General features: G+C 40.5%; 2 protein-coding genes across 5 annotated transcripts in view; one reads left to right on the top strand and one right to left on the bottom strand.

Moving 5' to 3' along the window:
* The first annotated feature begins 1985 nt into the window (after positions 1-1985).
* Positions 1986-18158, top strand: wu:fc38h03 (acetylcholinesterase collagenic tail peptide). The gene is made up of 17 exons (XM_034298460.2): positions 1986-2243; positions 3753-3859; positions 4214-4324; positions 4819-4863; positions 4959-4985; positions 6113-6184; positions 7284-7346; positions 9733-9759; positions 9864-9908; positions 10015-10050; positions 10204-10284; positions 13680-13776; positions 14986-15122; positions 16101-16220; positions 16453-16579; positions 16721-16823; positions 17388-18158. Exons 1-17 carry the CDS (start codon positions 2144-2146, stop codon positions 17455-17457), a joined length of 1368 nt encoding a protein of 455 aa, XP_034154351.1. The 5' UTR covers positions 1986-2143; the 3' UTR covers positions 17458-18158.
* Positions 18159-18294: 136 nt separating this feature from the next.
* Positions 18295-22500, bottom strand: part of wipf3 (WAS/WASL interacting protein family member 3) — a 40955-nt gene continuing 36749 nt past the window's right edge. For 3 of the 4 annotated variants that reach the window (XM_034298462.2, XM_053228418.1, XM_034298461.2), the window contains 5 exons: positions 22205-22360; positions 20383-21087; positions 19745-19885; positions 19455-19556; positions 18295-19077 (listed from right to left, as the gene is read on the bottom strand). In XM_034298462.2, the coding sequence (XP_034154353.1) occupies positions 19037-19077; positions 19455-19556; positions 19745-19885; positions 20383-21087; positions 22205-22360 (1145 nt within the window). In that variant the 3' untranslated portion in view covers positions 18295-19036. Of the gene's footprint in view, positions 19078-19397; positions 19557-19744; positions 19886-20382; positions 21088-22204; positions 22361-22500 lie in introns of all 4 variants that reach the window. The other variant, XM_053228419.1, reaches the window with a different exon arrangement.

The raw sequence follows: 22500 nt of genomic DNA, 5'->3' as shown, positions 1-22500 counted from the left end.
AGACTGTTTGTAACACAAATGCTCTATACAATATTCCAAAACTAATGTGTCTGTGAACTGACAGCTGCCTTTTAATTCCATGTGCAAGTTAGTATGTTGCAAGAACAAGAAATTTAAATATTTGAGAAATGTTTCTTTATTGCAACAATGTTTGTTAATGTTTATATGATAATTACTAGCTTTTATGTGAATCATGAAATAATTTAAACATCTATTCGACCAAATATTGGATGTTTGTACGTTCATTGAATATGATTTACATTTTCTTGTGTGTACAGTGCCAGTTGGCTTTTTCATTAAAGTAGAACAGCAAACAAATCACATGTTTCGTCTTTCTGTTTTTCGCTTGTTATTCATTTATGCAAATCACACACAATTTGCAGAATCTTGCAGCAAAGTTGGAAACACATGATTCTTTAATATTTCATTGAATTTGTCTTGAATTAGAAGAGGTGTCCACACGCTTGGCTCAGTGGTCAGCCTAGCACAGTGCTTCTCCAAGTTAATCCCAGTTACTCTGTTACCCACCATTATCAAAGTTATTATATACAAATAGGCCTAAATATAACGTCGACCTGTTGTGTTCAGAAATCCACACATCATCCACACGTATGGCACAGCTGGACCAGAGATGCTCCACAGAGACGGAATTACAAAGGATTGTTCTACTGTTTTAACAGTTTGGATAGATGTGTTATATTTTTAAGCAAGAATGTCATGACTTTCCTTACAAAGAAATGCATTTATTTTTTAAACAAAAAAAGTCCTGGGGTGTAAATACTTTATAACTACGGCAGAGAAGAGGAGAAATTCCTACTTTTAGGCTCACATCTGCACCATCTCTGCCTACTGGTCTGAAAGCAAGATGTTATATTGGGTACAGAACAAAGCATTTTGGTGTGAAGTAGACAGGCTGGCAGTCAGACACTGCGGAAATGTCTTCAACTAAACGGTCAAGTGCAACACTTACCAGCTGTGAGATTACACAAGTCAGGTAAAATCCTCGCAGCTAAACATTCTGCTTTAGCATTAAGATAAAAGCCGAATCTAACAGAGGATACAGCGGACCCAGACTCATCCAAACTGACATATTCCCCCATTCTGACGATTGATTAGGATGAGATGAGATGAGATGAGATGAGATGAGATAATCCTTTATTTGTCCCCCAGTGGGGAAATTTGCATTGTTACTGCAGCAGATATAAAGATATAAAAGAGAGACACACCAAGAATGCACAAAAACACAAACACACAGTATTAAAGTGACCAAACTAACATTTAACATTAACATTAACTGAAGCTCTTGCTCTGTACGAGTGTATGCGTTGCTGCTGCTTTATGATTGGCTGATTGGATAATTGCATGAAGGATGTAAGGGTGTAAGTGTTCCTAATAAATATGCTTCATATTTCAATTATACGATTAAACTTAAAGAAAATTAAACTCTGCTGTGATCATATGTGGCTGCTTTGTTATTATACTTTTACAGTTAAAAGGGGAAATGTATTGGAGTGAAACTTCCATTAAATGCTATAAATAGGCTAAAAGCATTTATGTGAGTAATAATTTGCTCATATGTAAAAGACAAGGCTTTTAAGCTACTGTACATTGCTCATGTAAGCAGTATTATTCCTGACAGTGTAGCAGTAAGAGTAAGAGTGAGGGATCAATGAGGAGCTGCTGGGAGTCAGTAAAGCTTCTCCACTTGACTACAAATCTTTTCCCTAATATCTCAGCGAGTCTCTCCGATGAACTCTTAGTATATGTTTATTCCTTTAATATTCCTTATATTGTTCATGGCGACTGACTTTCAGGCAGGAGGGAAACTATCTTTAGGCTGTGCTCCCCTCTCTCGGGTATCAGCGTGTGTTTGGACACGGGCAGGTCTGCAATAGTAAACGTGTCTAATCTTGGCAGGGGCTGCGGTGTGTTAGTGCTGTAAATAACGCAGGAAGCTCTCCTCACTCAACTGTCTGCCTTTATAGAAACTCAAGACCAAGGGGAAATAACAGGAGGATTGCGTGGAGACAGTGTTGAATAGGTGTGAGGAGGAAGAGGAGGAGGAAGAGGAGGAGGAGAGCAGAAGTGGTCGAGGCTAACACTAACTCAGATTCAGACTCAGACTCCTACAGCAGACAGAAACATGGCTTTGGTGACGATTGGACTGCAGCTCCAGCTCCTGCTTTACTCCGTCTCAGGCTTCTCACCTGGCGAGTTCAGTAACCAGATCCCTTCACCTACAGGTAAGACCCTGTTTATTCTCTTTGTAGGTTGTGTGCATAAAAAAACACAGCCCAGGATTTTGCATTACATTTGTCCAAAAATAACAACTGCACCAACTATAACGACATATAGGGCTACATTATTCCAACATATCACATAAATATGACAATTATAGCCATAGACAACTAAAGTTTGTGTGCACATGCATGTCATTAATTCTATAGCACTGTATAACACTTCTGCACCAATCTAATCTATTTTAATCTCTTCACTTTCACTCCTCATAGATATTAACAAAACGTTCATCATTCCTCAGCCTTATTCAGCTGATTAGACTCTACCTGTTTTCTCAAAGCTGCTTACAGCATCATCACAATCACCAGCAAGTTTATTACTGAACACTTCGCCTTCACCGTTCCGCCTTTCTCCAGCACTGCCTACTCTACCTGTATATTAGTTAATTTTTTTTATTTCTCACTTGTACAAATAACCTGGAAAATATGTAGAACATGTTGTAATGGTTTAAGTCATTACCTCAACACAAGTGTGTTATGTGGTTTAGAAAACTGTGTTATGGGCAGGGTTGCTAACTCTTTTCAGAGGAAAGGAGCTAAAGCATGCTCAGAAAGCCACTAGATGATGTCATGGACTAATACACACATTCATTTATTCATCATCATCATTTACATATTAATTATATGTATATTTATATGAGGTTATATGAAGAAGGAAGATTTTCTGAAGACAGAATAGAAGAGAATAAATCAGAATAGAGTTTTATCGGAATAGAAATAATAGATTATAATGTATTTCTTATTGAAATAAGACATATTTGTTCATAGCACCACAAACTAACCTTTTACACATTTACGAAATACTCTACCTTCTGTCGAGAATGCAGACAAAAGAAGCAGTGAGAGTGAGGAGTCATGAAATAGACATGAAGAGAGAGAGAATTTAAAATGAAGCACCAAAGTGCAAGGGTGGGACAAACAGTAGTGATCAGTGATTGGCCGTTAGGAACAGTAGTGATCAGTGATTGGCCGTTAGGAACAGTAGTGATCAGTGATTGGCCGTTAGGAACAGTAGTGATCAGTGATTGGCCGTTAGGAACAGTAGTGATCTGTGAATATCAAAAATATTTTAAAACTGGAATGTGTAAAACATTTAGAACTCTTAAAGGTTCTACGTGGAACCCTACAACAGTGTTTCCCTCTTAATTATCTAATGGACGCTTAAAAAACATTCATAACTTTTAAGAATGTGATTTTTATTTAATTCTATTTGACTTATAAACAGGTAGCTTCTTTAGAATTAAGAAGAATTGATTATTTCCTTCCCAAAAGGCTTTTAAAAACCACTGCTTCAAAATGCAAACACTGTAATTCCCACCTGTACGCCTGAGATCCCAGACCTCGTTCAGGAACCATGTCGTGATGTTGCTTCTTTTCCTTCTTTTCAATGCTAATGATGTTTTTAGTTACCTTTTACAACTGTGGAGGCTATTTAATCTTACCTTATTTTTATAGTGCTGGCTCCACTAGAAGTCTTGAAAAGATTTGACCCATGTTGCCTACAGACTCCGCCTCCGCCGCCCCTGTTCCCGCCCCCCCCCAGTGCGTGGAGGAGAGGTCAGGTGAGGGCTTAATGACGTCTCTGTATAAGTCTTCAGAGTAAATTTCAGAAAATATGTCACTAATCATTTTGACTAAATAACTGTATTTCCTGCTTAAAAAACAACTATAAACAATAAAAAATCCTACCATTTCTAATAAATTCTAATAATAAATACATTTTAAGAAATTTTAAAATGTTAAAATGTAATTTGATCATTAGACAGGTGATTTGATAGTCGTTTATCATTTAATTAAGAATCAGTTTCCTTGTGCTGCTCTTGCTGTTGTGATGTGGAAATAATTGTTAATTAATTGATAAGAGAGTTCAGGTAAACTCAAAGGCTCACACATGCTTTATGATCTTTGTTTTTAAGGTGTTTCCAGAATATGTGGAGGGTGAAAGAGGGAGAGGATGTGATGAAGATGATGTAATACAACACTGTCTCGCTGGACCTCCTGGACCACCTGGTCCTGCTGGACCACCGGTATGGAGAAAGATACAGACACGCTCCATTCAGCTAAAGATTGTAACTCGTAATTAGAGACCTCCGTCTCTAGGAAAAACCAAAGAAATTGCTCCTTCAACTCAGAATTCGTATCCCAAGGCTCCTCAAGCTCGAGTTCAGCAAGTGATGTCAAATCAACATGGCCGCTCACAGCATCAGTAGTAAACACAGCAGTGCTTCTTTCAATGAGTTACACGTATATACATGTATTAGCTTTAGATCAGTCCGCATACAGCATACAGTCATGTTCTCCTGTTAAATTTATTAACACTGACTCTACAGTTCACTGTTCTGAGGAAAATGTACATCACTCAGCACAGTTAGCTAGCTAGCTTGTTGCTAACGAAAGGAGAACACAGAGGCGTCCATCTTTTTTCCCACTTTGTAGCTTGAGTTCCGACTTCCCAATTCCGAGGTGAATGGAATTCAGCTTACAGAGCTGTAAACAGTTTTATTGATGCTCTTTATTTCAGGGCCAGAACGGCATTCCAGGAGTACAGGGTCCCAAGGGAGATAAGGTGAGTCTGATTGGTGAACTAGAAGAGAGATGAATTTATTCTTTTGAACATGACATAAACTATGGAATGTGCAAGTTCTCTTCTTTTCTCTGTAGGGAGATATAGGTCGACCAGGATCAAAGGTAAGACTGGACTCTAAAATAGCCTATATAGTTGATTAAAGTCTTAATAAAATCCAATCTTCAGACACTAACAGCAAGTGGAAGCACACAGTCTTTCTGCTGAGGTTGATTTCTGCCCTACAATGATTTGTCTAAAGCATGACCAGGATTTTTAATTACACTGATGCGAGCAGGAATTTAAGCAGAAAGATATGCTGGGTCGCACCTCTCTGTCGCTCGGGATCTAAAACAAACTGGATTAGTGTATTGTGTTTGCTTTATTCTTTTAATCCCATGTTTGTACTGCATCATTTTTCAGTGTTCCACAGGAGCCGCTTTAATGTTAATTATTCTCCGGTGTATTAACGCATGGCTTTGGTCCACTGCAGCATAGTCAGGCAATATCATTAGTGCTGAGCCCAGACATGGATCTCTTTACTGCACTGCAGATAGAATTTAGCACTGAGCTATTTAATTACACTGAACACTGAGAGAGAGAGAGAGAGAGAGAGAGAGAGAGAGAGAGAGAGAGAGAGATGAGTTGGCATACTGCTGGCCTGTGAATTTAGCGTACTCTCTTCATTATTGGAAGTGCATCACTTGGCTGTGTCCATATAGAGCTGCTTTTTTTGTAGACATCCTGGATTAAAAGTCTGTCAGAACATTTATTGTAATATGTGTATTATATTCCACATCTTCTTGGAAGAAATATCTGCTGCTGTCGTGCCTCAGGAAGTAAAAATGGAAGAAAAAATCAGTGGTGATTGATCGAGTCAGGAAGAGAATGCGTTTCTACTTCCCTGTGACTTCAGAAAGCTCTCTGCTCTTGCATTAGCATGCAGGTGTTCTAGCTTAGGCTAAAGGAGTAGCTGAATTTCTTAAGATTTTGAGGTCCAAAACCGTGCCTTCAGCTCATTCACTAAAATCACTGACTGTGTATTAAACAAATGAATCCACTTTCCTGCATATGAGTAATCACATTTAGTAATGTGTAAATTGACACCATGAAACCAACTGCCACACCCCCGATTGTAAACAGAAGTCTTTACGAAACAGATTTTTGTGCCTAGCCTTTCAGCTACACTGCCGGCTTCACACACAAACCGCTGAGACACACAGTCTATAGACTGATCTGTGTGTTTCCGCAGGGTCGCACTGGCCGGCCTGGTCTTCCTGGGAGGCCAGGCTCTGCGGGATGGCCCGGGCCCGAAGGACCCAAAGTGAGTTCTCCTTTTGTGCCACACATGCTAACACAGTACAGCACTGAAAATACTACCTTTAAAGTTCAAACCCAGGGGCAGATTAATGCACAGGCTAACCTTAGCTGTAGCGTAGAGGCCACAGTGACCAGGGGGCCTCTGTTCAACGGTTTTTACCAAATCCCAGCGCGTATTCGATTGATCTATAACTATTATTTCTACAATAGTAATTACTAGTGTTCAGGGATGGAGGTTTTAATATAATAGGCAGTTGACGAGTGTGCTGCGTGCATGACGGGTTAACGTCGCCCCTCCCTACGCCAATTTCAACTGTAACCTCATTAACCTACAAACAACAGCTACAGGGTCGTAACCACCATAGACACTGAGGGGGACACGCCCCACGCCACAATATCAGATATTTTTGATGCTGTTTTGCTGCACTCCATTATGCACCGCTATGTATGTTGTTAGGAGACGAAAAGTTAAAAAAGTTACAGTTTTACGTTGGTCTGCCTCAGCGGTCTAGCACCACTCATCAGTGTCATGTAATGTACAGTGCCTTGCAAAAGTATTCATACCCACTGAACTTTTCCACATTTTGTCACGTTACAACCACAAACAAAATGTATTTTATTGGGAGTTTATGTGATAGACCAACACAAAGTGGTACATAATTGTGAAGTGGAAGGAAAATGATAAATGGTGTCATGAAGTGGAAGTGGAAGGAAAATGATAAATGACAAAATGTGGAAAAGTTCAGTGGGTATGAATACTTTTGAAAGGCACTGTAATGCGTTACTGTCAATGTGACAAGACAAGAAACATTAATAGAGCCCTTTTCACCATATTATGTATAAGATTAAGAATGAATGTGTGCATACTGGGAATGAATTTAATGAACGTGGCTACCTGGATTTCCTGGGAGCCTTTCAGTAAATTCACTTGTCTAAGAAAATGATCCATAAAACTCAAAGTGGGAGATTTATCATCCTTGAAATCCCTGAGCTTAGGTGTCTGTGTAGACCTTAACCTGCCCCTGTTCAAACCCCCAGACTGTGCTCAGAGTGGCACTTCCTGTATACATCTTTATACTCTGCTCATCCACTGTGGCCAACAGGGAGAGAAGGGAGACCATGGACTGATGGGAAGTCCTGGGATGAGAGGACCAGTGGGAGCCAAGGTGAGGGTTAAATATGAACCCACTTCTAGCAGAACTTTAGCTACATAGCAGTGAGGATCATGGAGCTTGTCCCCTTAAATGGTCATTCTGTGTTACACATTCAGGACAGGCTGGTGTTAGGGCTGTACTGGGAGAATGTTTAGTTGATTGGAGTAATTTGTCCATGCAGACATTTCCTAACATGATGTAGATGCATTGTAGGATGATTTCTGACTGTGACTTTTAATATATAATGGGGCACATACAGCTGTCATCAATGAAATTATTCTGATTAACCACAAATAAAGACCAGCTGTTTCTGTAGGATTTTCTTCACATCTTCTTGGTTTCATCCGACTGCTGAAGCCATGGTCAGCAAAGAGCTTACAAAGCATGCATGGAATATCACTGTGGAAAAGTATCAATCAGGTGACGGGTACAAAATAATTTCCAAAACATTAGCTATACCAGCTGAACACCATGAAGGCCATTATGAACAATTGGAGAAAATGGAGCATCACAGTGACGTCACCAAGAACAGGACGTCCCTCCAGAAGTGATGAAAGGACAAGACAAAAGCTTACCAGGGAGGCTGCCAAGAGACCTACGGCAATATTAAAGCAGCTGCAGGAATATCTGACAATTCAATTTATTTGTATAGCGCTTTTAACAATGGACATTATCACAAAACAGCTTTATAGAAACATATAAATTCAGGATATACATTTTAAATTTGTAAATCCCTAAATTTATATGTCCCTGTGGGCCATCCTCAGCAGCAGTGAGTGACTTCCAAGTAATGAGAACTCCAACCAGAAGTAGGGCATCAGGATGGATCAGGCAGATCCGGAGAGCAGAAGGGGTCAGGATCACTGGCATCTCAGGAGTAGCATGTGTAGCTCGACAGAGAGATTATTAGGTATGCTAATTGTCACATAATGGTTAAGGACAATGTACTTTGTGTGCAGGGACTCCGGCAAAACTAGCTATGACAGCATAACTAAAAGGGAGAGCCAGAAGCTAACACAGACATGAGGGATCCTGGGACATAAAGCTCCAGCCACTCCACCGTCGACAAACCTGAGTGAACGTGTGAGAGTGGGGGGGCGACAGCATCCAAACATCCCAGTTCACCACAACACTCTATGCCTGTGAAACCCTCCAGACCTGCCCCTGTACCTAAGAAAACTATTCACAAAAGGCTTGACTAAACAAATATGTTTTCAGCCGAGACTTGAACACTGAGACTGTGTCTGAGCCCCGAACACTAAGTGGAAGGCTGTTCCATAACTGTGGGGCTTTGTAAGAGAAAGCTCTACCCCCAGCTGCAGCCTTTACTAATCGAGGTACCAACAAATAGTCTGCACCTTTTGATCTGAGTAGGTGTGGCAGATCATAAAAGACCAAAAGTTCGCTCAGGTACTGTGGCACGAGACCATTCAGTGCTTTATAGGTCAAGTACTGATTACTTTCTGCATGTGACAACAGGCTCTCTTATTCTTCACATGTCTGGGCTAGGGGGTAGGGTGGTTAGATGGAAGCCCTTTCCCACAAAAAACATCCAAGCCCAACTAAATCACCCCAAACCATGAGCCAAACTTATTAGACCAAGGTAGAACTTTTTGGGCATAATTCTAAAGTATCTATTTGGCACAAGACAGCTTATCACCCAAAGAACACCGCACCCATGATGAATCATGGTGGTGGCAGCATCATGCTGTGGGGCTTCTTCTCTTCAGCTGAGACTGGGGCTCTCATCAAGATAGAGAGAATCATGGATAACTCCAAATACCAATCTGTTCTGGCACAAAACCTGCAGGCCTCTCAGATGAAGAAACATTGCACTTTCCAGCATGATAACGGCCCAAAGCACAAATTCAAGTCAATAAGGGAACATCTTCAGAAGAAGAAGCTCAACATTTTGGAATGGCCCAGTCAGAGCCCAGATCTAAATCCTATTTAAATCCAGTGGAATGACTTGAAGAGAGCTGTATACAGGAGATCGCCTTGCTATCAGATAGATCTGGAGCATTTTTATAAGAAAGAGTGGAATAAAATTACCAAATGAAGTTGGTAGACTCTTACCCAAAAACACTGAGTGCTGAATTACAAGCAAAGCAAAATACTAGTAAAGGGGTGTGCATACTTATGCAACCAGGTTATTGTACATTTTTTCTTTTTCTTTTTTTTTCCCCATTGCAACATTTCTGTTTGTTTTTCACTTGGATGTTGTCGGTTGCTATTCACATTAAAGGTGGGAAAATGATCTGACACGATTTATCTTGGGGTCATTTTTAACATCACAGCAATCTGCGATTTTAACAGGGGTGTGTAAAGTTTTTATAGATACACCTGAGTGAAAACAACAATTCTAACAGTTATACTAATATAGCATTTTTTTACACAGGGCCTGCCTGGATACAAAGGAGAGAAGGTGTGTTTTTCAGAGAGAAATAATGTGGTAGTGGAGCTACTGCAACATTAATTGTGTCTCTATCACATGATTAATTTGTCTCAGAGTTTAGATCTGTTTTTTAGGGTTCACATGGGGAACCAGGAGTTCCAGGTCCAAAGGGCGACAAGGTGTGAGAAATCATTAAACACTGCAGGTTTAACTTGTTACTTTATATGTAGTGTTGCTGAAGAGGATTGGGGAGAGAATACGATGTCTCTGTGTTCGTGTGTGTAGGGTGTAAGCGGACATGCTGGCATGCTGGGACAGAAGGTAAGAGCTGGAGAATTTTAAGCAGCATTGTTTTCTTTCATATGTTGTATATTGTTGTGTGTGTGCTAGTGGATATTTGATATCACTCACTTTGTAGCTTTCTTTGTTTCCCTCTGTATGTTTGTGTGTATGTTTCCTGATTGTGTGTCTCAGGGTGAAATGGGACCAAAGGGAGAGGCTGGTGTGACAGGGATGCGTGGTCCTACAGGACGCCCAGGCAAAAGAGGAAAGCAGGTGAAAACAGACACATCCACAAATAATCCACAAAAAAATCTGAAATATTTACCCCTGAAGAAGCTGAGTATGAATTCAGAATCTGAATATGCAGATTTGCTGCTTGCGTTGGGTGTGAACAGAGGTGGACAAAGTTCTGGCAAATTACACTTAAGTGACAGCATAGATAATGTCTTAAAATCTTATTTTATACGAGTGTTTGTTTACTCCAGCGTACTGAAACATTTTACTGCGGTAGGGCTCAACCTCAACTTCCACACTGCAGTGCGGTGGATTATCCGTCTTCACACACACACACACACACACACAGATAGCTACAGCGCTAGCTACACTGTGTAGCATGAAAAGGTCGTGGCTGGTGATGAATTGGCACGATTCTAGATAGTTTTTTCTAAATTTATGAACTTGATTGGATGCTAAACTGAAATGCTTAGATGTTAAACTGAGTCCATTCAAAATATATGTAGCATACAGTCATTTACATTTATGGCATTTGGCAGATGCTCTTATCCAGAGCGACTTACAGAAGTGCTTTGAGTCTCTATCAATAAATACATCCTGATACTGGTTCATTAGGTCACAAACTAAGAGTACTATCAGTCGTAAAACTCTGTTGGGGAGGTAATATAGCAAAAAAAGCACACAGACAACACACTAACCACTGCACACCGGGAACACCCCACAAGACCTGGCATTTTGGAGATGCTCTGACCCAGTCGTCCAGCCATCACAGTTTGACCCTTGTCAAAGTCGCTCAGATTCTTACGCTTGCCCATTTTTCCTGCTTTCAACACATCAACTTTGAGAACTGACTGTTCACTTGCTGCCTAATATATCCCACCCTGTGACAAGTGCCACTGTAACGAGATAATTAATGTTATTCTCTTCACCTGTCAGTGGCTGTAATGTTATGGCTGATTGGTGTATAATTCCCTCCAAAAAGTCCCAATTCCTTCATCGTACCTGTTCTAAAAGTTTTTTGGGTTGTTCAGTCACTTTACAAGCAGGTCTCGAGCCCTCATGTCTCTCATCAACTCCACCACTGGTTTGTAGCCAATGGATCCATCCTCATAAGCAGTCTGGCTGGATATAGTCTGTCTGAAATTTTATAATATTGTCTTCCAGAACTCTCTGTGCTTCTGTGTACTTTCTCCTGTTGTTCAGCTCGTTCTATATGCAGCTCCAATCGAGAGGCACTTTGAGTTTTTCTCAATGCAGCCTTCACTCTAAAGTCCCGCTAGAGTGGAAAACCTTCTCTCCTCCCTCCAGGACCTCGTTTATTCTCATATTTTCCAGCAGCTTTGTGTTGAACTGGATTCACAGCTTTAGTATTCTGGCCTTTACCTCCTCCAAGTTCTTTCCCCTCCCTGGGTTCCTCATTCTTCTGCTTCTTCCAGTCTCACATTTACTTGTGTCATTTCTCCAGTAATAGCCTTGAGGTGCTGCTCGGAGGCTTGTTGAACAGTCTTGTATGTACAATCAGGTCCATAAATATTTAGACTTTGACACAGTTATGGTTATTTTAGTAGTATATTGGAGTTGATATTAAATACTGAATATGAGCTCAAAGTGTAGACTTCCAGCTTTAATCTGAGGGAATTTACATCCAATCAGGTGAACAGTGTAGGAATTACAGCACTGTATATATGTGGTCCTGCCCCCCTTTTTTAAGGGACCAAAACTAATCCATGGCCAGGTGTGTGTTATTCCCTCATTATTTCACTTACAAGTAAGCAGAGAAAAGGTCTAGAATTGATTTCAAGTGTGGCATTTGGTACATTCTTACAAAGAAAGAACATGTGGGTGAGCTCAGGAATGCCAAAAGACCCAGAAGACCACAGAAAACAGCTGTGTTAGAGGACAGAATCATTCTTTCCCTGATGAAGAAAAACCCCTTCACAACAGTTGGCCAGATGATGGTTGCTGTTAGAGTAAACAAAATGTTATTTTCTTAACTTTAATAAACTAGTTTTGGGAATGTATACAGGGATGGATTACTGACTGGCCACTAGAGGACCCTCAGCAACCGTAAATGTGAAGTGAATGACTAAGACATTATGCTGTCACAGATGACACAGTACATACAACATGAGCCAGTGAATGTAAAGTCACAGAATCTGAAATAAATTTGGAATTGTTATTGGTGTTTGGCTCTGAATATGTAAGCAATGAGTGGTCAGTTAGGTCCTAACTGTTTTTACCTGGAGCTAGGTAAGCAGAGTCGAAGCTTCTTAAAGAGCTGGACTTTAATGATTTGGTGGATGAGTGTGCGAGGTGAAATGCAAGAAAGAAGCCAATTGCATAAGGTGAGTCTGTCTTCTGCATAGCACGAGGTGCTGTTTTGCATGTGTTGGGTTACGGGTTCTCTTTATTGGCTCATGCGTGGCAGGGTGGGGAGGGGTTCCTGTGTAGGGTCCCGCCCAGGGGCCCTGAATGTGTACTATTTATCACCTCCAACAGAAATACTCTACACAAAGACCAGCTGAAGATAACATAGATGTGATTTTGATTCAGATAGTTGATGTATCATTACACACAGAACGTCATATACATGTTACAATCAATGAAATGACTAACAACACTAATTAAACACAAATACTCTTAAAATGCACTAGGTTATTAAAGAGAATGATTATGGCTGATTTGATTGGATATCACAGAAACATGTCTTACCACACCTCTTTTTAACGTTTCATACTAAACCCGCTGATGGTCATTAAAATACTAAGAATATGTAATGTCACAGTCTCTTTTCTTGAGCTTGTGTTATGATCACTGAAAAGGGGACAAATTTTCCACCTCAGAACTCACAATATGCAGTAGCTTTTTCTAGCTGAATTAATTCACTACCGAAACACACAGTGAGTCTGTGATTATGTGAGTGGCAGAAGATTCATGAGCACTAGAGTGATCACATGCACACGCACACGCACACGCACACACACACACACACACCATGCTTGGCCTCACACATTCAGTTACCCGATCTTACTTGTGCTAAATCGGTCAGGAGGTCTCTGTGTTCTGATGTGTATCCATGTGACAGTGTAAACACATACCCAGTGTGACCTCAGAACATTTTGGCCTGCAAGTTTCTGTGTTTTCATCTCTTCATACATCACTTTCTCACTCACAGGCTGATCATTCCTCAGGAGGTATTGTGTTATTGTCCCCATTTGGAAAAAAATAGTCTTAAAGCTCTTAAGTTATACTGTACAGAGGCTTGTACTTTCCCAATTCCCAAATGCCTATGTCTAGCTCCTTCATCTAGCTTTAGGTATCTAGTGCCTGTTAGATTCCTGCCCTGCAGTGTCACTTCAAGGATTTAGCACTAGAAACTAAACATATCTCTACCAGTCCTGATAAACAGGTTACTCTGTGTATGTTTCTAACAGGGATCTAAAGGAGAGATTGGTCGAATAGGACCAATGGGACCACTTGGCCCTGCGGGACCCAGTGGACAGCCAGGACCCCCTGGAGTTCCTGCCTCAGGTGACCAAAAATAAATCATTTCCATTCAGAGTTTATAAAATTGTCAGTCTAACGCTGTGCTCAGAATGCAGTTAAATTGTATGATCAAAAGAGCACCAACCACACACTGACACTGATGGACCTGTACTACTGTACTAAATAGTATTTTTTTTCTCCAATTTTTCTCCCGATTTGGTGATTTGCCAGTTCATACTAACTGGCTAGTTCTTGCAGATCTTCTGTCACTGCATTTTCTCAAACTGCTGCTCATGCTATGTCCTGGAGCAGAGTAACACACCCGGAGGAAAGCACTATCTGAGCTCACAGATGCCCATTTATTTTTAATAGAAATTTTGCCTGAAAGCGTCAGAATAGTTGTATGCAACACAAAAAGTTCAAGTCAGCGTGAGGTTTTTACTCTCATGTGCAGCGTTAAAGGACAGCATGGAAAGGGTTGCCAGGTTTCAACAAAATTTCCACCTCAACTACCTCATCTGAAAGACTTGAAACTACTCCAAAATGTTCAGGTATATGAAAAGAGTGATGCATTTTTCTTCTTTGTATTTTTAGGGGAAAAAATGTAACAGTGGTGCGCACTTCTGCCATGCATATTAATTATAATAATACATATTATAAGGTAATATTAACTATAATATTAATATTCATTGCAAGTGGTTTTAGTGTTCCTAAATGAATGGTCTCCATCTTTATTAAAAGAAAGTCTTCCTGGAAGATCATACGGTCATTATGATGAGAAGGATGTAACTGTAACTGTAAGGATTTAACTGTAATAAGAGATTCTGATAGTGTGTTCAGTGAAATCTTCTCATCTTTCTGGAATGCACCAAACTCAAACTAAAGTAAATCTGATCAGTTATTTTTAGCTGGCTGTTGTTGTCAAGTGTACATAATATTTTCTTGATTTGGGAAAGTTGGTTGCTCTGAAACATAGTCAGCTTGCTTACTCAGTCACATACTCTGCTCTTTATTATTAGAATTTGTGAATGATACATTACTTTTTTGTAGCAGCCCTGTTTTTTTTTTAGTGTTTTCGGTGTATCCAGGGAATAGTGGGAGGGTTAAATCTGAATATGAAAACAAATCTGAATATTTTGAGCATTAAACAGTAGAGATAACAGCACTGTGTTATACCCCTAATACACACACAGTATGTTGAATGCAGTGTATACTCGTCAGTATCCTGATTGTAAATCTGTGTATGGTGTACAGTGCTGTATGTGGGGGGAGAGAAAGGTGAGAAGGGGATGCCAGGTCCTCCTGGACAATGTGATTGCAGCTCCTTTGATACGAATGGCCCTGGTAGTGCATCACTGCAGCGCCGTGACAAATTCACCAAAGTTTCAGAGGTGAGTTCACGGTGCACACACTCTGTCACTGTCCAGCACTGTTTACATATTGAGCAGCTCAGTGGTTAAAGTCCTGAGCTATTGAAAAAAAAAAAAAAATACTCAAAAAAAAAAAAAAAAATACTCAAAACAAAAAAACTCAAATCCCAACACTGCCAGGAAGCTACTTTTGAGCACCTGAGCGAGACCCTTAACCCACAACTGCTCAGTTTTAGCTTTATGTCGATATTTACCCCCTTCTATGCTTCATTACATAGCAGCTGACAGAAATCAGCTTTCTCAGTTTGCATTTTCTATGGCCTGACTTTATTGGGTTTAAAGGCCAGTGCTTGAATTAAAGGGGGTGGTGCAGACGCTACTGAAATCAGCTGCCTGCGTGGCTTCTCCAGAAACACCTGCCAACCTCAGACGCATAATCTGCACACAAGCACCCATGTAGCACGAATCTGAATATGGTAAACGTTTATATACTCATGGATTTAACTTGAACTTACAGACTGTGAATGCAGCACTCAGGTCATATCCCACACTGCAAAAAAGAAAATCTTAACAAGTGGAATATCTAAATACAGGCCAGTTCATCTAAATTTACTGTCAGATAACATCTAAAGCTTGAAATTGTCTTGTTCTATTGGCTGATATTTTTGATTATTTTCAATAAAATAAAAACAAGCAAAATGATCAGCCTGTAGAAAGAGATGATTTCACACATGAAATGACTAACAGTGTATTGAACTAGACTTAATCATCTTATATTTGTTTTATTGTAATGGGAAAATCAGAAATGTGTTTTTTTACTTTGTAAGATAATTTTTGCAGTGTATTGCAGTGTATGTAAGTCACTCTGGATGAAATGAACTTCATGTGAATGTACATTACCAAATGAATACATGTAAAATGTAAACATGGTCTCACTTCTGTCTCTGATATATCTTAACCTGTACTCTGTAGTGTTACACTTCGTTTCTCTGTCTGTAGATATTTGTGGTGAACGGTGAGAAGGAACTGAGCGACCTCGACACAGAGAACGCTCTCGCTTTCTGCAAAGAACAGAAATCTCTCTACTTTAAAGACACAAATGGGTGGCAACCGATTCAGGTACCGTGCTTCCCCTCTTTACATGTGGTCATGATTACGCTGTGATGCGGCTGCAAGATTAATCTAGATTTCAGCCTTCATGAGATGGGTGTTGTATCAACGCTGAGAAAAAGCCATAAAATCCCACAACTTCTTCCCCCTAAAGGAGGCTACAGGATGATGTTATCTCTTTGCCACATATTTGTGAAGTAATTTTTATTATACTTTTTTTTTTTTTTTTTTTTTTTTACAGCTGCTCCCACTCCATGCGACAGAGAGGAAGAAGAGAGCAACATGGATGTGTGGGGATGGAGAGGTGCAGCTGCTCAATGGAGAGGAGTGTGATGACGGAAACAAAGTGGTCACAGATGAATGTGTGGGTAGGTCATGTGATCAGAAACAAACACGTTCAAGTTCACAGTTGTCTCATACTAGCTTATGAGTTACACAGTTACTGAGAAAAAGAGCTGATTGTAATCATCACTGCATTTAACTCCAGTTCTGTCTTTATCTCCCTGTAGGCTGTAAAAAGGCTTATTGTGGAGATGGATATCGGCACAGCGGTGCTGAAGAGTGTGATGGAAAGGACTTTGGCTATCAGACCTGCAAGACATACCTGCCAGGGTATGTACCACTCACACACACACACACACACACACACACACACACACACATACTCACACACACAAGTGGAAAGGGGAGTGCAAAGGATACATTTTTTAGATTCATTTTATTTATTTTCTCACAGTAATGCTACTATATGATGCTGTTGTGGCACCACAGAAAATTCCTTACACCTCCATCTGATAAAGTCTGCACTCAGTATTCTCCGTCTGTTCACTAGGACTAAAGTATTGGCACATTGCTTGGATTGCTCACAGCCATTAACACCATGTGTGTTTCATTGTTTAATAGTTCACCCTGTAAGGAAGAGAAGCAACAGCATTTTTTGTTTGTTTGTTTGTTTAAAAAAAAAATCTTATTATGAATTTCAAGTAGGATTTTCCAAATTGTTCCTGTCTCTAGTCACTCACAACCTACACAGAACCCTACCCTACTTTTTCCCCTGTGTGATGGAAAAGTGAAAACGGACACAGATAACTGGGTTGGGATTCAGCACACAATCTAGTGGCAGGTGTTCACTTTAAACATCACCACAATGCATTCTCTCTTATCATGTTTGTACAGGACCTTCGGACAGCTCAGATGCACCGAATCCTGCATCATCGACTCGACCGGCTGCAAGTATGTCACCTGAGCTCCTGACGCACGTGTGCATGCATGAGCACACATACAGGTCATCCTCCAGTGGAGCTCTCATCATGACACACTCTCACTGCGGAGCTGTTTAATAAAAATTAGGACTGTATTCATTCATTTTTGTTAATATAAATACATTTAATATTATTTAATAATTCCCCCATTTCACTGTCCTTAGAAGTGTGTGTGTTTGTGTGTGTGTGTGTGTGTGTGTTTGTGTGTTTTTGTGGGTGTGTTTCTGTGTGTGATTGTGACTATGTGTGTGTGTGTGTCTGAACACAGAAGAATGCTATATTTTTGCAGTCGCTAAGCTTTAACTGATTAATGCGTTCCTCAAATGAGGACTATCGTTATCACCGTGCTGTATGGAACCCAAAGTAATATGTGTATATGGATCAAATGTGAGACGTCCAGTTTTATATCTTCAAAGCCTGTTCATTTTTCAGAAAATTAAATTTACAAGTGATTCGCTGAAATTTTCTGAAAACCATTCTTTGGTGTGTAAATATATAGTGCAGGCAAAAATTACAGAATATTTTACCACTGCATGTATTGTTCTAGCTATAACTGCTGTGTTGAATTGTGTGTGTGTGCGTGGGCACGCTAAAAGAGCCAGAATGCTCAGCTTTATTATTATTACTATTATTATTATTATTATTATTAATATACTGCAAGTACAATAAAATGTGATTCAGTATATTTACTTAAGTTAAATAGTATTTATTCATTTAGGGCTCAGAATTGTGAATTTCACACAGGGGCCAGGTGGTGGCACTGTTTCTCAGAGTGTCTTGCATGAATATCTTATATATATATATATATATATATTATATATATATAAATATATATAAAAGAATTTATAAGTATATATAAAAAAGTCTCCTAAAGTGGAATAGACAAAAACCAGTGGAAATCCATAGACTGTATAATCTGAATATGAAAAGCAGATGGACTTCTAATAAAGGTACTGAGCTCATATTTCCTACCTTTCACACTATGGGGTAGATTGTTACTCACTGCTCTGTTTGATTGAATGTGATCTTAGGCTTTGTGAATAAGGTGATGTGAAATAATAGAAAGTTAGTACATCAGTCAGTTAGGTAAAGTGACGAGGCCAAGGCAGCGTGCTGCAAAAGTTAACTAAGCTCCCTCTTTGAGTGCTTCTTATCCTCAATTATTCTTACATTGTTTGACTCATTCACTCTTCATCTCCTGGAATTACTAGATTAGACCGAGGATAATGTCTGAAACTCTTTAAACACACTCTTGTAGACTAAAGCAGAATTATCTATGAATATAAGCAATATATACTGAGTGCAGTGAAGCGAGGGAGTTACAGCTCTTTACCATTACATAGTCTGCAAACTGAGGTGGGCATTCTGAGTTAACGGTTAGGATGCTACACAATTCTACTGGACTGTATCCTGAGGTCTGTGCTGAAATTAATGATGGTTCCATGCAATTCACATTGTTCAGTTCAGAGATCAGCGTTATATGAAGTTGGACCTTTGTTCTACTCATCAGATGGTGATAATGAGATAGATGTGGTCAGATGAAAGTCAGCACCAAAAGGTTTTTCATCTTAAGTGGGTCCTCATGCCAGGAGCTTGTGATGACACTGTAGGGAGGAAAGAGAGAGTTCAGATCATGGCACTTGTTTCAGTCACAATGTGATAGTTATAAAACAAAATGTGTGTTTGGTATAGTGTTTCGCCTAAAGGTCGTCTGTGGTGTCTGTATTTCCTACTAATGCATCATGCATTAGCATTAGCATCTTTTTATGTTTCATTCAGGAGATCAGCGTAGACAGTTAAAGTGTAGGCTAATGACTGCTAGGTCTATTTGCAAATCTAGTTCAAGGCTATGTCTGTATGCTGTGTGTGAGTGTGTGTGTGTGTGCGTGTGTGAACACTTTGTGCTTAATATGAATGCACTTACAGACTCAACCTGTTTGTCCTCTCTATATAACATACCCAGACAAAGAGCTTGGTATACCTCTGTTCTCTTTGCTGGGGTATATCCTGGGAAAGGGCCTGAACGCTTCAGGAGGAGGGAAATCTTCAACTGGGTGGAAATGAAACTTGGATTCGAAGTCATCTAAAAAACAAAGAGAGACAATAATGACTGCAGTGTAAAAGTAAGAAAACAATCAACAGTTCATACACTGAAATGAAGGGTACAGAAGGTTTTCTCCAGCTGTGTGAGTTTGCTGTGTTTTTATGGAGTAGGAGATATTTCATTTCGCTCATTTATTTTCATGTGATCACTGCTGATGGAGTCTTTACCAAAGCTGTGCAGGTGTCCATTCCTCACTGAGATGGGTGGAGCCGGAGGCAGAGGTGGCAGAGGGGGTGGGATTCTGCTAGATAGCTCGGTGGTAGGAGAACGAGCGGGTGGAGCAGGGGGAGGAGCCAATCGGCCAGCACCTGTCAATCAATTAGATCTAATCAATCAATTTTTAATATCAGTGTCACCTTAATCAACAGTGAGTCATTATCTACCATTATCTGGAAAAGAGAAACTTGAATGATGGATGAGTCAATTGACTCCAGAAAAGTATAGAAATGAAGGTATTCATGATTAATACAGACTGGATAAAAGATCTATAATGATTTTCTCACAAACATACTGATACAGTAGTCATTTACTGTGTAGTATTAAATGAAGGCCTACACCAGGGTCTTACCCAAAGATCTGTAATCACTGCATGTGTGAATAAAGGAATATGAAAATGGTTTTTTTGTTTCAGTAAAAGTGGCCCAGTCAAACTCCAGACATTTGCTGTATCCAAATAGCACATCACCCAAGACGCTAATTCGCTTCTTAATCTGACAGAAAGCCCTTATTTTTGTTGCTCCAGAAATAAGAAACTCAAATGACACACATCTCAAACTTCTTCATCTTTCCTTTAGTGGGATTGTACCTGCGCTTCCTGGTACTGCAGGAGGCTTCCGGCAGGGGGCTGTGCAGGGGTAAGAGGGGGGCAGCAGGGGGACTGCAGGGCGGTACGTGGACACCGCGGGAGCTTTAGGCGGCGGGGGGAGTGGAGGAGGGGGTACAGATGCAGGAAGACTAGGTGTAAAAGAGGCAGGAAAAGGAGGAGGGGGTGGAGGAGGAATATCCCTGAAGTTACCAAACTTAGCATCTACTAGTTTTGGAGAAGGAGGCAGAGGGTAGAAGAAACCAGGCAACCTATCAGAAAGAGAGGAAGGTGGGACCAAGGGAGGTGGGGGTGGAGGCGGCATTGTGGGCATCGGAATAGAGTGAGATTGAACCGGTAACCATGTGGGTTTGGTGATTTGAGTAGGAGGAGGAGGTGGAGGAGGACAGGTAGAGAGAGGAGGTGGCTTGTTACTTGCATGCTCCTGATGAAGAAGTGATGGAGGAGGAGGAGGAGGAGTCATAGTGGGAGGAGAGGATAGAGGCTTAAAACTTGCGGGAGTGGGTTGGCTGGGGGAAGGTGGGGCCGTGTAGGAAGAGACAGGACGTGTTTTAGATAGAGAAGAAGTCCTTTCCAAAGGTCTGTGGGAAGGAGAGAGATCTGGAGTGCTACCCCTGAAACTCTCTCCCTGAGAGGGCAGGTTCCACAGAGGCTGTTTCAGGCTGGCAGCAGAACCGGACCGAGTCACTTTACAAAAAGAGAGAGACACAAACTTTATGATGCATTCACTTATTATCACTCTTTCCTCATGTTCTGTTCACAATGAATGTGCAGTGAATGTACTGCGAAACCACACCCATTTCTTTATATCAGGATAATACAATTGGTTTTTTTAACATGCCTAATCTATTCTATCTTCATTCATTCATCTTCAGTACAGTAGGTTGCGTAAATATTTAAACCCCCAGGAACTTTTCCACATTTGTAATGATAAATCCTGGAACTGAAATGAGGGCAGTATAGTTTACAAAAGTTATACAAAAAGAAAAAATGTAAAAGATGTGCTGCACTGGTGTGAAACCCATGAATTACTCCTGGTGCATCCAGAAGTCATATAATTAGCTGAATGGAGTCGACCTGTGTGCAAGTGTCACCTGATCTCAATATAAATACACCTGTTCCTGGAAAGCAGACAACACCATCATAAAGACCAAGGAGCTATCAAAACAAGGCTGGGACAGAGGTTTGGAAAAGCATCAATCACCTTTTGGTAACACCTTAAATATAATGGCCTATTTTGTGTAGATTTATTACATATAATCCCAATGAAGTCCACTTCAGTTCCAGGGTTTATCACTATAAAGTGTGGAAAGATCACGGAGGTGGATATTTATGCAGGGCACTGTCACTGCTTTATCCTGGTCAGGGTTGTGGTGGATCTGTAGTCTATCCCAGGAACACCGGGCAGAAGGTGGAAATACAATCATGTGAAAATAGGGGCAATTTAGAGTAGGCAGCGTGTTGTTGGGAGGAAGTGCACATAGAGAGAACACGTGGAACTCTGCACACATCCTGACAACCCAGGACCAAGGATCGAACCACGGATGCTGGAGCTGGGAGGTAGCGCGGTGACTCACTGTGACTATTATCTTCATTTCAATTATTAGCACTATAAACAGTTTGTTATTGTTAGGTGATAATTATGTGGAAGTAAACAGAGTAATATAAACTGATTTCATGTTCAACAAAGTGAGCCAAACACATGCTGCAAATCATTTTCATTACTGTTCACATCAGTAGACAAATCTGACGAGCAGAACATGAAGGCTGTGTTACAGCTGTGGATCAGGACTAGACGGGGCACCTGGACGGCTGTGTGGGCCTTTGTCTCTCTGTCCAACAGGCCTAAGGACAGGAAATCCTCCAGCAAAAAGTCCACTCAGAGTAGGTCCTTGTGTGGGTGTTGCGCCGGAGCTTCCACCTGCTCCACTGTTCCCATCCACATTGTGCACTCTGGGCTCTGAAGGTAAATGGGAATGTACACACACCAACCAGAGGATTAGACTGTTAAAGGAAAGCAGCCTGTCCCTAACTGTGTTTTACCTCCTTCCTCACTTCCTTTAACCTGCCAGTGGTTTTGATGTATTGCTCTGCATGTCC

This window comes from Pangasianodon hypophthalmus, chromosome 23, assembly GCF_027358585.1.
Source record: "Pangasianodon hypophthalmus isolate fPanHyp1 chromosome 23, fPanHyp1.pri, whole genome shotgun sequence".
Lineage (NCBI taxonomy): Eukaryota > Metazoa > Chordata > Actinopteri > Siluriformes > Pangasiidae > Pangasianodon > Pangasianodon hypophthalmus.
Note: the sequence above shows the minus strand (reverse complement) of the source record. Positions and strands in the feature narration are given on the sequence as shown.

Coding starts and splice junctions, on each gene's coding strand:
- wu:fc38h03 (XM_034298460.2), top strand. CDS start 2,144: ATGGCTTTGGTGACGATTGGACTGCAGCTCCAGCTCCTGCTTTACTCC. Junction 4,864..4,958: donor AGGGTCCCAAGGGAGATAAG/GTGAGTCTGATT, acceptor TTTTCTCTGTAG/GGAGATATAGGTCGACCAGG. Junction 7,347..9,732: donor GAGGACCAGTGGGAGCCAAG/GTGAGGGTTAAA, acceptor TTTTTTACACAG/GGCCTGCCTGGATACAAAGG.